Raw genomic sequence first — 15,033 nt, 5'->3', positions numbered from 1 at the left:
TAAACCATGTATTACAATTATCCTTCTCATCTTTCCTATTACCTATTCCTTCAGCATCTTATGACTATAACTTTCTTGTTTGTATTTTATGATTTATGTTGATTGCTTTTATTTAGTATCCTATGACTGTCACTGACTGTTGTATCTTATGATTTACGATTATTGTATTTTATGATTATGATTGTGATTGTGATTTATCACTTGTTGCTTATACGTACACTTAGAAGAGCTTATGCACCAGAGACAAATTCCTTGTGTGTCCAATCACACTTGGCCAATAAAGAATTATATTCTGTTCTGTTCTGTTCTGTTCTGTTCTGTTCTGTTCTGTTCTGTTCTGTTCTGTTCTATTCTATTCTATTCTATTATCTGCTGCTCAGAAGGAAGGTTGCAGGATATGTCCTCAACATCATCAGGTAAGGATGGGAGAGATTCTGCCTTCAAACCTGCTAAGATTCTGTGCAGTTCGGAGAACTCCCAAATCCCACTCCTGGCTGGCTCCACCCACCCGGCCCTGCCCCTCCCAGGAGTCCCCACGCAGCCCATTTTGGATGCAGGTAAGTACAGGGCATGCAGGGAGGCTAGGGGATGGTGCAAAATGGGCCTACCAGAAGTTCAGACCCATTTCTCGCCTCCAGAGGGCCTCCGGAGCCTGGGTAAGCCATTTTCGCCCTCCTAGACACTTGAGGAAAGCCTCCGGAACCGGGGAAGGCAACTCCCGCCCCCACCATGGTGCAGTAGGCCAACTAGGCCACGCCCACCATGGCCATGCCCACCCATCAACTGGGCAGAGAACCCCTTGCTAAAAATTTTGAAGCCCACCCCTGAGTAAGAGAACATGTCCTTCAGCAAGATGACATAACTAAGGGATGGAGCTAGCAACATTATATTTTCAAAAATAAACCTGCGAAGTTTAAAAATGCAAAATAAGCTAAGCCTCCAATTTTTTAATCTTTTGTCAGGGAGCAGATGGGATGAAATGAGGACCAAAAAAAAAAATCAAGCTTCTCCAAGTCAGTGGGTTTTGACCCTGAATTTTGGAAATAAAAATTAGAGGGTTGGGTGCAAATCATAGATCACAGAACTGAAATCTTCTTAAATTTATCAACATACTCCCAGAGATTTGCTGGCTGTAGTCACTGTCATGCTAAAACTGGTAGTGCATGAGTCATGAGAAACCAACTATGATTAGTGAACCAACCATCATGTCTGTTTCAGAAAATAGAACTTTATTGATCCAGGTTTCAGATTAAGTTCATCTTTGAGTGAATCTAATCCATATTTCACTTCAGAGTACAATGAGTATTTCAATTCAAAGAAACAAGAATGAAACATAATTTTACTATGAATTTCATTTTACCTTTCAAATGAGTGTGCTTCACTGAAGAATTTAATAGTGTACCCACCTGTTTGCTTCTCTTGGGTTGATCCTTATGCACAATGATGTCATTGCCCAGGGTATAATGGAAGTTCTGGATGGCAAGAACCTTAATGGACAGGAAAAAGAACTAAGGTTAAAATGCTACTATTGCAAAAGTGGGTCTAACATCAAGACCTATTATAAGAAAATAAACAAGCCAAGTCCATACATAACACCACACCACAAGTGTGTCTGTTTCTCTCTTCAATTGAGTCTCCTTACTGAACCAACACAGGATATTTTAACTGTAATTTGTTGGAAAAGTTCTAGTAACTCATCATCACCATATAAAGTTAACATAATACAGCTTTCACGCATAGTAAAACAAAAAGGTGCAAATTATAGTACCATTTAGCACCATGCTGTTTAAACGAAGACTAAAACTCCTGGCAAAATATTACATGAGAATTCAACCACAATTGAATTCTGAATTGAACTGTAACCCACAGTTGCCTAAACTCAAATGCAGTATAAATTGATATCCAACTTCCTTGTAAATGTTTGATTAAATATTCATTTAATAAAGATATAAAGACCAGTCTTGAGTTAAATTGGACTCCTAGAGATTATATGACCATATAGTATGCTTGGCTGTATTATTGCTTGTTTGATTGCCAGGATGTCTTTCAGAATTCCCAGCCCAACCTATAGCTCTAATAGCAATAGCACTTAGACTTACATACCACTTCACAGTGCTTTACAGTCTTATAGTCCAGAGCATCTTATACTCTGGAAAATATGGTACATAGCAGTAGCGATAGCTCTTAGACTTATATACTGCTTCATAGTGCTTTACAGCTCTCCCTAAGCAGTTTATAGAATCAGCATATTACCCCCAACATTCTGGATCCTCATTTTACCAACCTCAGAAGGATGGAAGACTGCGTCAACCTTGAGTTGGACTCAAGGTTGACTTGAGGGGAAATCTTTAACCTTTAATGACCTTCATCATGTCTACTAACCATGATGCATGCTTGAATGTTTTTAAGCTTTGGCTTAAAATCCTCATTACAAGGATAGGATTGATTTTAATTTGTACTATTGAAGATTCAATGTTATGCTACCAGCAAATGAATGCATAGGAGGAGATGAGAAGGGAAAAGAGGTAGAATATAGAAGAAACAAAGTGGTTCATTCTATTTTCCTCAATTCAAATGCAGTATAAATTGATATTCAACTTCCTTGTAAATGTAATGCCTTCAGCACTTCACAGGAAAAGAAATTGTTTTAGAAATAACCTATAATTAACTATTGTATTACCCAATAGGATTTAAAACATGACACAACAGAGATAGTATCTTGCTTGTTGAGAAAAAGAAAACAAACCTGAATTATTATTTAGTTGTTGGTTTGAAAACTCAAAGTAGAAATGATGTTTAAAGGACTGGGCTCCTGGTTTTCTCAACCGTGAATAAGAACAAAAGTCATTTATTTACTTCCTTCTCAATATTTGTGACATTTATTGTGTTTCTATGATCTTAGCAAGTAGCGTCAGGTCTGTTCACATTACCAGCTTTTCCTGTTCTGCGTCAGTCCCCCAACAATCTCCCTTGGCAAGAAAGGCTTAGTTAGGACTGTACATTTCTTAAAAGGATTATATAAACTACAATGTAATTGTCAATTAGCAACGAACTCTGTCTAACTGAGCACAATAAGCTTGTTTAACTTGTTGTATTACTACACTGTTGACCTTGTACTTCTAAATCAGGTCTTGAACCACTTATCTACCTGTTTCGAAAATATTACTAAGAAAGAAAGAAAGACACTAATACATAATTTAGGAAAGAGGTTATGCGGCACCCATTCCAATGGAAAAAAAGACTAAGAATAGTTATTTAATGTATTTTGGTAGACATATTATGTTATATTTTTTATGAAAAATGTATGGTACATTTCTACTTCCCATATAATGTTTTTCCCAATTGCCAATTGGGGTATAGTCTCCTTCAGTCACTTTCCCACTAGTGACTTATAGAAACTTCACATAATATCCAATCATTGTTGACATTTTATAAAGCCCATCACCATTACTGAGGACTCTAAAATATGCTGTAAGCCACTAGTAAGGAAATTATTTTAATCATTTTTATAAATAGACGTGGTCATTGTGGCTTAGTCGTTTAAGTACTCTACCACCTGCCAGATCTAACAATTTAAGGAGACAAGAGTTCTGCCACAATTCCATGCATTATGTTTTCTGAAAGTCCAAGAAACAAAATAGGGGACCGTTCCCCAACTAAAACAGTGGTGATAACTTACTCTATGAAATTACATTTATCTCTCAACAAAAGTATTTTCCCCTAGGTGAAATATTTCCAGAAATGCACTTAACTGAGATTCTATGTACCCTCTCAGACTTTCTAAACACCACTCCACGTTTCTATGCTTATGGCTAAAAACTGATATGAATTGGGGGTTACATATTTAACAAAGGACTTGTGTTCATCAGTGTGACCTTGAACATGCCCCCTGTCTTGTACCAAACCAGCCCCATCTTTCTCACTAAGGTTAATTGTCTATCTTAACTTTCTTCTGAAGGCTGAAGCATACAGCTCAGATTTCCTTGGATGGAAAATAAAGTTTTGAAAAAGAACATGGATCAGAGGTAGGTTTCAGCAGGTTCTGACCAGTTCTGGAGAACCAGTAGTAGAAATTTTGAGTAGTTCGGAGAACCAGTAGTAAAAATTCTGACTGGCCCCGCCCCCATCTATTTTCTGCCTCCCAAGTCCCAGCTGATCAGGAGGAAATGGGGGGTTTTCAGTAACCTTCCCCTGGAGTGGGGTGGGAATGGAAATTTTACAGTATCCTTCCCCTGCCACACCCACCAAGCCATGCTATGCCCACCAAGCCACATCCACAGAACTGATAGTAAAAAATTTTGAAATCCACCACTGACATGGATAAACAATTCTTAGCCATTTAACATAAAATTAATGGCAATAAATTTCAGTTCTCACCACTGATCTTTTTTGTGAAACAGAAAAAGTAAAATTTTTCTTGGTTTAGTGTTCCCCTCTGGTCCATGTTACACAGTATATATTATACACCTCAACCACAATAATACATGAGCATACAATAGATACAACTCAAGATAAACCACTCCAAACTCGATTGCAGACAATACGACTTCAGCAACAGAGTGGTCAATGCCTGGAATGCACTACCTGACTCTGTAGTTTCTTCCCCAAACCCCCAAAACTTTAACCTTAGACTGTCTACTGTTGACTTCACCCCATTCCTAAGAGGTCTGTAAGGGGCGTGCATAAGCGCACCAACGTGCCTACCCTCCCTGTCCTACTGTCCCCATTTATTCGTATCCATTTCCTGTGTCATATTCATGTTTATACTCATACCTGTTATCTTGTACATGTTTGACAAAATAAATAAATAAATAAATAAATAAATAAATAAATAAATAAATAAATAAATAAATAAATAAAGTATAAGAGCTGTGGTGGGGCAGTAGTTAGAATGCAGTATTGCTAGCTACTTCTGCTGACTGCCGATTACCAGCAGTTTGGCAGTTCGAATCTCACCAGGCTCAAGGTTGACTCAGCCTTCCATCCTTCCGAGGTCAGTAAAATGAGGAGCCAGATTTTTGGGGGCTAAAATGCTGACTCTGTAGACTGCTTAAAGAGAAGCTGTAAAAGCACTATGAAGCAATATAGCAATAGCACTTAGACTTGTACACCACTTCACAGTGTTTTTACAGCGGTTTACAGAGTCAGCATATTGCCCCCAACAATCTGGGCCCACATTTTACCGACCTCGGTAAAATGGAATGCTGAGTCAACCTTGAGCCTGGTGCGATTCGATCTGCCAAATTGCAGGCAGTCGACAGGCAGCAGAAGTAGCCTGCAGTAATGCATTCTAACCACTGCGCCACCACAGCTCAGTATATAAGTCTAAGTGCTATTGCTGTTATGCTATGCTATTTCATTCATTCATTCATCCATTCATTCCTTCATTCATTTGGCTATGGTATGCAAGTGGTTTGCCACAGCCTTCTTCCAATATGTCAACTTCCTACTAGGCCTAGTATAACCTTAGATTTTTTTAGATTTATTATTTGTATAAATAACTCAAGTTAGTGAACACACCTAATATTAATTCCTCCTATTTTCCCTCTAACAATCCTGTGAGGTGGGCTTGGCTGAGAAACAATGACTGGCCCACGATCACCCAGCTGGCTTTCATGCCTAAGGCAGGACTAGAATACTTCTGGTTTCTAGGCTAGGCTTCCTTAATCACAGCACTAAACTGGCTCCCATTTTTATTTTTATTTTTTATTTTCCTGGTATTTTTCATCCATGTACTGACCTACTCAGCATTTTCAAACTCAGTCAAGGAAAAACAGCTCTATCCATTAAGGCCATGGAGTGTTCCATTTACTTTAGACACACTCTGCTATGTTCTTTTTTTCTGGGTTTTGGAAAGGAATGGTTGTTTATATGAGAGAAATCCTAGGCTGATACCAAATGATGAAATGAACTGCTATGGCGCATTTCAAACCTTAGGAATGCAAGATTTCATCATGCCAAACAGAAACAGAACAGAAAACTGCATGACAAAGTTCCTGCAACTTAATCCAAGCATCTCTCCTATCCCAAGAAAGAATGTAAAATCACTTAATGGCAACTTCCTGATATAGTTTGCAAAAACTGAGCTGACTGATACATAATACAATAATGGTCATATCTAATTGTATCATCGCTCAGTTCAGACACTACCTTTATGCTGTATAATAAATCCAAAAATAAGAAGAGCATGACAGAAATCTTACTCCTGACAAAAAACTCTGAAATAATTTAATGGGGGAAATATAGACTTTACTAAATGCAAAGTACATACAGGTAGCCCTCGACTTACAACAGTTTGCTGAGTGACCGTTCAAAGTTACAACGGCACTGAAAAAAGTGATTTATGACCATTTTCAGACTTACGACCGATGCAGCATCCTTATGATCACACGATTTACATTCGGATGCTTGATCACGGACTCACATTTATGACAGATACAGTGTCCCTGGGTCATGCGATCCCCTTTTGCAACCTTATGACAAGCAAAGTCCATGGGGAAAACCAGATTCACTTAACGACGGTACTATTCATTTAACAACAGTGCAGTGATTCACTTAACAAATGTGGCATGAGAAGTCGTAAAATGGGGCAAAATTCACTTAACATATTTCTCAACAACATATATTTGGGGCTTGGTGGTTGTAAGTTGACTATAGCTGCAAAAATTGCAGAAGTTGTATAACACTATATTAGGTAGCCACACCTAAACCCCATTGAATCTGTTGAAAAAAATCCATTGAAAATATTTCCTTACATCAGTATCCTGAGACTGAAAACTTGCAAGATTTACTATCATTCATTGCTTTAAATATATAATGGCTCAAAGGGGATGTCCTTACACGCATACCATAATATTTTGACCATAGTATTATGCCTACTTCTATCAACAGAAAAAATAGTTCAAGCTGAAAAGGAATTTCTAGTTCAGGAAGACCCATGCTTAGCTTTATTAAGTTGTAAGGAAATCTCCATTCCAGCTTTCCATATAATAATAGCCTTTATTGTCATTGTACATCATGTATACAACGAAATTGGTTTAGCCTCTACTAGTTTTATTTGTATTAGAATGTATGACACCAAGATGCCACTCTGTTCACACATTGATTTCATATGTTTGTAAAAAAATAAAAAAAAAAACTTTAATTAAAAAAATGTAAGCAAAAATAACAGATTGATCGTGAGAGCTATTTTTTTTTTAATTAAATTTATATACCGCCCTACTCCCGAAGGACTTAGGGCAGTGAACAGCCAAAAAATAAAACACATAGATTACAAAATTTAAAAGAAAGTATAAAACCACATTAGATAATTTGGCCCGGGACAAATTAAAACACCCCCAATACTTAAGACAAATTTAAAGTTTACAATTTAAAAAGTTAAAAGGGAAAAGTTAGGCCAGGCCGGCCTCTTGAAATAAAAAAGTCTTGAGGGCGCGGCGGAAGGTTCGTAGATCCGGGATCCTCCGTATCTCCGGGGGGAGCTCATTCCAGATAGCAGGTGCCCCCCCAGAGAGGGCTCTCCCCCTGGAGGCCGCCAGTCGACAGTTTGGCCGACGGCACCCAGAGGAGCCCCTCTCTATGAGAGCGTACTGGCCGGTGAGAGGCTACTGGTGGCAGTAGGCGGTCCCGTAAATATCCAGGTCCTAAGCCATGAAGCGCTCTAAAGATGGTAACCAAAACCTTAAAGTGCACCCGGAAGACCACTGGGAGCCAGTGCAGCTCGCGCAGGAGAGGTGTCACATGGGAACGCCACGTCGCTCCCATAACCACCCGCGCGGCCGCACTCTGCACCAGTTGGAGCCTCCGGGTGCTCCTCAAGGGGAGCCCCATGTAGAGAGCATTGCAGTAGTCCAGGTGGGAAGTGACGAGGGCATGAGTGACTGTGCGTAAGGAGTCCCGATCTAGAAAGGGACGCAACTGGTGGATCAGGCAAACCTGATGAAAAGTCCTCCTGGTCACAGCGGTCAAGTGCTCTTCTAAAGACAGCCGTGAATCCAGGAGGACACCCAAGTTGTGAGCCCTCTCTGTGGGGGCTAATGTATCGCCCCCAATAGTCAATGATGGCACCAACTGACTGTATCGGGACGCCGGAAACCACAGCCACTCGGTCTTGGATGGGTTGAGCCTGAGTCTGTTTCTCCCCATCCAGATCCGCATGGCCTCCAGGCACCGGGACATCACTTCAAGGGCATCATTGGGGTGGTCCAGGGTGGAGATGTACAGCTGAGTGTCATCAGCGTACTGATGATACTTCACCCCGAAACCACGGATGATCTCACCCAGTGGCTTCACATAAATTTTGAACAGAAGGGGCGAGAGGACCGACCCCTGTGGCACCCCACATATAAGGCACCTCGGGGTCGACCTCTGCCCCCCTGCCAACACAGACTGCGACCGGTCAGAGAGAAAGGAGGAGAACCACTGCAACACAGTGCCCCCCACCCCCAACTCTTCCAACCGGTGCAGCATGATACCATGGTCGATGGTATCAAAAGCCGCTGAGAGGTCTAACAGGACCAGGACAGAGGAGAAACCCCTGTCCCGAGCCCTCCAGAGATCATCAACCAACGTGACCAATGCCGTTTCCGTGCTGTACCCAGGCCTGAAGCCTGACTGGAACGGATCCAGATAAGCCATTTCATCCAGCTATTTATCACTCAAAGGGAGGAAACAAAACCATTTCTAATGTTATTTGCTCATGCATATAATGAATACTTAACCTATTCTTGGTGACTCAAAAGTGGGAAATGTAGGTGAAACTTTATCTGATTATGAATACAAGGACATGTCAAGACATTGTTTATTTCAGGAATTCATAATGGGGCCTTCTGAGGAAAACTACTTAGAAATGTATACTGCTCTAAAGAAGTATGATTAGACTCTAGTTTAATGATAAGAAGGACTCAGGATGACCTGATAACAGTGTTCCAATGTTTGAGGGGCTGCCACAAAGAAGAAGGGAGTCAACCTATTTTCCAAAACACCAGAAGGCAAGACAAGAAACAGTGGATGGAAGCTAATCAAGGAGAGAAGCAACCTAGGAGAAATTTCCTAACAGTCAGAATAATCAACCAACGGAATGACTTGCCTCCAGAAGTTGTGGATGTTCTAAAACTAGAGGTTTTTAAGAAAAGATTAGACAACCATTTGTCTGAAATGATATAGGGTTTCCTGCTTGAGCAGGATGTTGGATTAGAACACCTCCAAGATTCCTTCCAACTCTGTTATTCTGTAAGTCAAATTATTGATACATAGGTCATAGGCCCCACTATGAAAATCAAATATATAGCAATAGCAATAGCTCTTTGACTTATATACCGCTTCATAGTGTTTTACAGCTCTCTCTAAGCAGTTTACAGAGTCAGCCTATTGCCCCCAGCAATCTGGGTCCTCGTTTTATGGACCTCAGAAGGATGGAGGGCTGAGTCAACTTTGAGCCAGTGGGAATTGAACTGTCAAACTGCTGGCAATCACCAGTCAGCAGAATTAGCCTACAATACTGCATTCTAATCACTGTGCTACCTTAAATATATGCCTTGCTATCAAACAGAAAGTGAGAAGTTCAGCATTGTATTCATCTTTACAGATAATCCTCGACTTATGTCTATAATTGAGCCCAAAATTTATGTTGCTAAGTGAAACATTTGTTAATTGAGTTTTGCCTTATTTTATGCCTTTTCTTGCCACTGTTTATTTTATTTTATTAAATTTCTATACAGCCCTTCTCCTGAAGGACTCAGGGCGGTGAACAGCCAGAAGATAAAACACAGAGATACAAAATTTAAAATAGATTAAAACGAATTAAATAATTTGGCTGAATTTTAAAATACCCCATAATTAAACAGATTAAAATTTGTATTTAAAATTTAAATTTAAAAAAGGAGAAGATTTAGGCCAGGCCAGCTTGATGAAATAAAAACGTTTTAAGTGCGTGATAGAAGGTGCGAAGATCCGGGATCCTCCGTATCTCCGGCGGGAGCTCGTTCCAGATCATAGGTGCCCCCACAGAAAAGGCTCTCCCCCTAGGGACTGCCAGTGGACATTGTTTGGCTGACGGCACCCTGAGGAGCCCCTCTTTATGGGAACGTACTGGCCGGTGGGAGGCTATTGGTGGTATCAGGCGGTCCCGTAGATAACCAGGTCCTAAGGCATGGAGCGCTTTAAAGGTGGTAACGAGAACCTTGAAGCGCACTCGGAAGACCACCGGGAGCCAGTGCAGCTCGCGCAGGAGAGGTGTTACATGGGAGCTCCACATTGCTCCCATAACCACCCGCGCGGCCGCACTCTGCGCCAGTTGGAGCCTCCGAGTGCTTTAAGAAGCTCAAACTGCCCAAGGAGCTGCTGATACAGTTCTACAGAGGAATTATTGAGTCTGTCATCTGCACCTTTATAACTGTCTGGTTTGGTTCTGCAACCCAACAAGACAGACACAGACTTCAGAGGATAATTAGAACTGGAGAAAAAACAATTACTACCAACCTGCTTCCATTGAGGATCTGTATATTGCATGAGTCAAAAAGAGGGCTGTGAAAATATTTACAGACCCCTCGCATTCTGGACATAAACTGTTTCAACTCCTACCCTCAAAATGACGCTATAGAGCACTGCACACCAGAACAACTAGAACAGAACACAAGAACAGTTTTTTCCTGAACGCCATCACTCTGCTAAATAAATAATTCCCTTAACACTGTCAAACTATTTACTAAGTCTGCACCACTATTAATCTTCTCATCATTTCCATCACCCATCTCCTCCCAATTATGACTGTATGACTGTAATCTTGTTGCTGGTATCCTTACGATTTATATTGATTGTTTCCTAATATGATTTAATTGCTTATTTGTTCCCTATGACTATCATTAAGTATTGTACTTTATGATTATTAACGACTGTATCTTTTTTTTTTATGTACGCTTGAGAGCATATGCACCAAGACAAATTCCTTGTGTGTCCAAGAAGAATGAAAAGAGAATAAAAACTATTGAAAATAGAACAGAGCAAACTGAGAAAAATCTAGAAACGGTAAATTGGAAAATGTCTGGGATGAATAAGGAATTAGGAGAATCTTTGGTACATTTGGAGATGGATCAGGCTTCCTTCTTTCTGAGGTTAAAAACGTCAAAACGTCATGGACACAAAAGAAGAGGATCTAGGGATACTGATGGCAGGCTTAATCGCAGATGCACTGCAAAGGGACAAGAGAGAGATTATAAACGAATTGGACAGTGTGTTCAAGGTCTATATGAGTTATGCTAGACGCCACAAACTCCCCAGGGAAGTCCACATAAGATTCACTCACAAGAAAGTGAGAGATATGATATACAAGATCACAAGAGAGGACCGATGACGTACAAAGGAAATTATTACTCTGAAACAAATCCCTAGGAAGGTCCACAAACAATGGAAAGACTACCGCTTTTTAGCAACCCAATTAAATAAAAGGAATATATGCTTCTGATAGATTATTCCAGAGGGAATGTTAGTCTCCTGGAACGATAAAAAAAGTAAAGTGGATAGTATGGAGAAAGCTCAAGAACTATATGACCAGCTCGCTGGTTCAGAGGAAGAATATAGTAGTAGGGAGGAATTGGAATCGGTCAGCCAAGATGAACAACGACAGAAGAGAAAGACCAAGAGGATAAAAGCAAAGAGGAGAAAGCTCATCGAGGAGAAGAGGGAGTAAGAACATTAAAAAAGGATAATTATACAAAATTAATACAACAAATAGGGAAAAATTTAGAAAGATGGGGGAAATTACAGTTGTCACTATTAGGGAAAATCGCAACAATTAAAATGAATATTTTGCCAAAATTACTCTATTTATTTCAAACGATTCCTACTAATTTTATAGGAATTGTTTGAAATAAATAGAGTAATTTTAGATAAGAATTTCTTTAAAGAGTTAAACAAAATGATTATGAAGTTCATATGGGCAGGAAAAAAGGTGAGGATAAAATTAATCTCACTTCAAGATAGAAGAAGCAGAGGTGGTTTTGGACTCCCTGCGTGGGAAACTTATTACAAAGCAGCGAGTTTGGTTTGGGTTAGGGGATGGATTAATTTAAAGAATAGGAGAATTTTAGTACTGGAAGGACATGATCTTCAGATGGGGTGGCATGCCTTCATATGGAACACCAGAAATAAGAAACATTCACAATCATATTTTTATAGACATACACTGCGAGATTCACTGATACAGACTTGGGAGGGAATTAGGAAGAAACATTATCTCAAAATACCAGGCTGGTTATCCATTATGGAGGCAATGATCTTTTCTTTTCTTTTCTTTTCTTTTCTTTTCTTTTCTTTTCTTTTCTTTTCTTTTCTTTTTTTTTTTTGTTTGTTTGTTTGTTTGTTTGATTTATATGCCACCCTTCTCCGGAGACTCAGGGCGGCTTACAATGCGTTAAGCAATAGCCTTCATACTTTTGTATATTTATACAAAGTCAGCTTATTGCCCCCACAGTCTGGGTCCTCATTTTACCTACCTTAGAAAGGATGGAAGGCTGAGTCAACCTTGAGTCTGGTGAGATTTGAACTTGCAGTAATTGCAGGCAGCTGATGTTAATAACAGTGCCTTAGTCTGCTGTGCCACCAGGGTTCTTATCTACTCCAACACATTAGATATTGGTAAAATGATAAAATACAATGAAATTTTAGACAATGGAAGAAGATTAAAATCTAACCAAGAATTAAAGGAACAGGGAATAATCATAGATTGGTGGCTGTATCTTCAATTGCAATCTAGATACAAAAAAGATTTAGAGGAATTTGGATTTGAACTGAAATTTACACAATTAGATAAATTATTAACAGGCCTAGAAGAGAAATTACTATCTAAAATATATAATTATTTATTAAATTTTGATTTAGAAGAAGAAATTGTAAAGAAATCAATGATAGCATGGGCTAAAAATATTGGGCACAACATTGAGTTAGAAGATTTGGGAAAAAATTGGGAGAAAAACTATACATTAACAAAATCTGCCGTATATAACCAGTATAAAATGTTCTATCGGTGGCATTTAGCCCCAAAAAGACTCGCAAAAATGTACCCCAACCTAAAACCTAATTGCTGGAAATGCAATAAACATGAAAAAAAAAGATTTGCATCACTTAGCAGGCTACACAAAGATTGGTAGACTCCTACTCTGGTTCCACTTCAAAAGCTCTAGCGGTATAAATTGGGCTCAATATTTATGAACTCTGATATCATAAGAACCTAGTCGTTCTTATCCATTTTTCCACCTCTAGTATCAGTTTACAATTATTAATCTGGCTGATCTTGCAAGATTGACCATCATGAATTGCCCTAATATTTCAAGAAGATTCTGCTGTATTAAGAAGACTCCAAATCCTATTTTGAGCATCACCACATCGCCCCAATTTGCCAGCTTTGGCCTCTGTGAAAAAAAGTGCAAACTAAGTTTGATAACCAGGAAAAAAAAAATGTAGCTTGAAACAGCATCCCAGTCCCAAAGGCGCTTTTTCAGGAGGCAACTGGACTTCGTTTTTTTTTTTTTAAGACGTTTTGCTTCTCATCTAAGAAGCTTCTTCAGCTCTGACAGGATAGTGAGGAATGGAAAGATTTAGATTCCTTGCAGACAGCTGGTAATCTGCATCCTTTTAGAGGGTCGTTGAAGCACTTGGAGGTTTATTTGTGTCCTCGGGGTTACGTGAGTAATGCTCCTGATTCCTGTAATCTGCAATTTTTTTTCTCTGGAAATCCATTCCTACTCCCACAACCATTCAAAGGCTGTTCATCCCAAACTGTATAGCTAAAAAGTCTTCAAAAGAAAAAAGAAAAGAAATTTTCTTTTGACAAGTGCTTAAGGCATTGTAAGCCGCCCTGAGTCTTCGGAGAAGGGCGGCATATAAATCAAATTTAAAAAAAAGAAAGAAAGAAAAAGAAAGACCAGTTGCCTCCTAAAAAAGCACCTTTGGGACAACCATGACCTGGATGACTGAGAATCTCTACAGACTCTCATCCCAGGTTGCCAAGGTCAACGACGCACAGAGTGAAAGAAGAGAAGCCACCTGCAGCTAGATGAGACTTTGCCTGGAAAAGGAGGTCCAGAGTCTCGCGTGTCCCACAAGGGACACCCTCGCTGGTGCTGCCCAGAACACAACCGGCTGCGACGGGCAAACTGTCAATCATGGGGCTCCAGCATCAGGATCTGGTCCCCGATTCCCTCCCTCCCCTTCCCCTTCCATACCGCCAGGAGGAAACGCGCAGCGGTAGAGCCCCACTTGCGCCGGGGTGAAGCCAGCATCGTGGTACCGCTCGGCTTTGGCTAACTGCTGAGGCTCCAGCCGGTCCTGGGAGGCAGAGGAGGACTGGCGGATACTCCGGGGTTGCGCGCTCGACTGGAGAGTCAACGAAAGTGCGCTGAGATTATCAACTGGCCACCTGCTAAAGAGGGGAGAGAGAGCAAACGCTGCTCGCAGGGCTGAAGGATCGTGCGTAACCCCACCCCACCCCGTCCCTTTTGTCGGATTGCCTTGACATCAGCTACGGTTTAAGGAAATATTAAGTTACTCGTCTTCTTTTTACTCCGCCTTCCCACTGAGGAATCCACTACAGCCACTTGGCAGATTCTTCTTGTTGTTTGCTTTGGTTTAAAGCAAGAATAAAAGTAACAATTTGAAAGTAAGGAAAAAACAAATCAAAAAGGAAAACCTGTTTAGAAATTAGCAAATCATTGGAAACAGCTTTTTGGTGTTTTTTACAGAAAAAAAAAAGCATAATGTGCAGACAGTCCTTCCATATTACTAAACAGAAGTAATTTAGTTCTTTGGTGCTTATCCACGCAAGACTAAACTTTTTTTTTTTGGTTGATTGATGATGTGCTTCGAGTTATATTTTGCTATTTGCTAAATCGATTTTCTCCCAATATGCTCTATTCCTAATCTGGTTTCTCATGTCTTCCAGTGGTGTGTTCATCGACACTCTTAACAGTTTATCCATATTACTTCAATCATCTTCTCTTTCTTTCATCTTTGGCATCATTACAGCCTTTTCCAGAAAGT

General features: G+C 40.0%; 1 protein-coding gene across 1 annotated transcript in view; it reads right to left on the bottom strand.

Annotated features, from left to right (window-relative positions):
* CDH26 (cadherin 26) overlaps window positions 1-14,276 on the bottom strand; it is a 41,846-nt gene extending 27,570 nt beyond the window's left edge. The window contains exons 1-2 of the mRNA XM_070940106.1: window positions 14,220-14,276; window positions 1,407-1,487 (exon numbers count right to left, since the gene is read on the bottom strand). Coding sequence (XP_070796207.1) covers window positions 1,407-1,487; window positions 14,220-14,276 — 138 coding nt within the window. The remainder of the gene's footprint in view (window positions 1-1,406; window positions 1,488-14,219) is intronic.
* Window positions 14,277-15,033: the final 757 nt, after the last annotated feature.

This window comes from Pituophis catenifer, unplaced genomic scaffold (assembly GCF_029215685.1).
Source record: "Pituophis catenifer annectens isolate HBS135680 unplaced genomic scaffold, rPitCat1.0.hap2 SCAF_3, whole genome shotgun sequence".
Taxonomy (NCBI): Eukaryota; Metazoa; Chordata; class Lepidosauria; order Squamata; family Colubridae; genus Pituophis; species Pituophis catenifer.
This window is presented reverse-complemented; position numbering and strand designations above follow the sequence as displayed.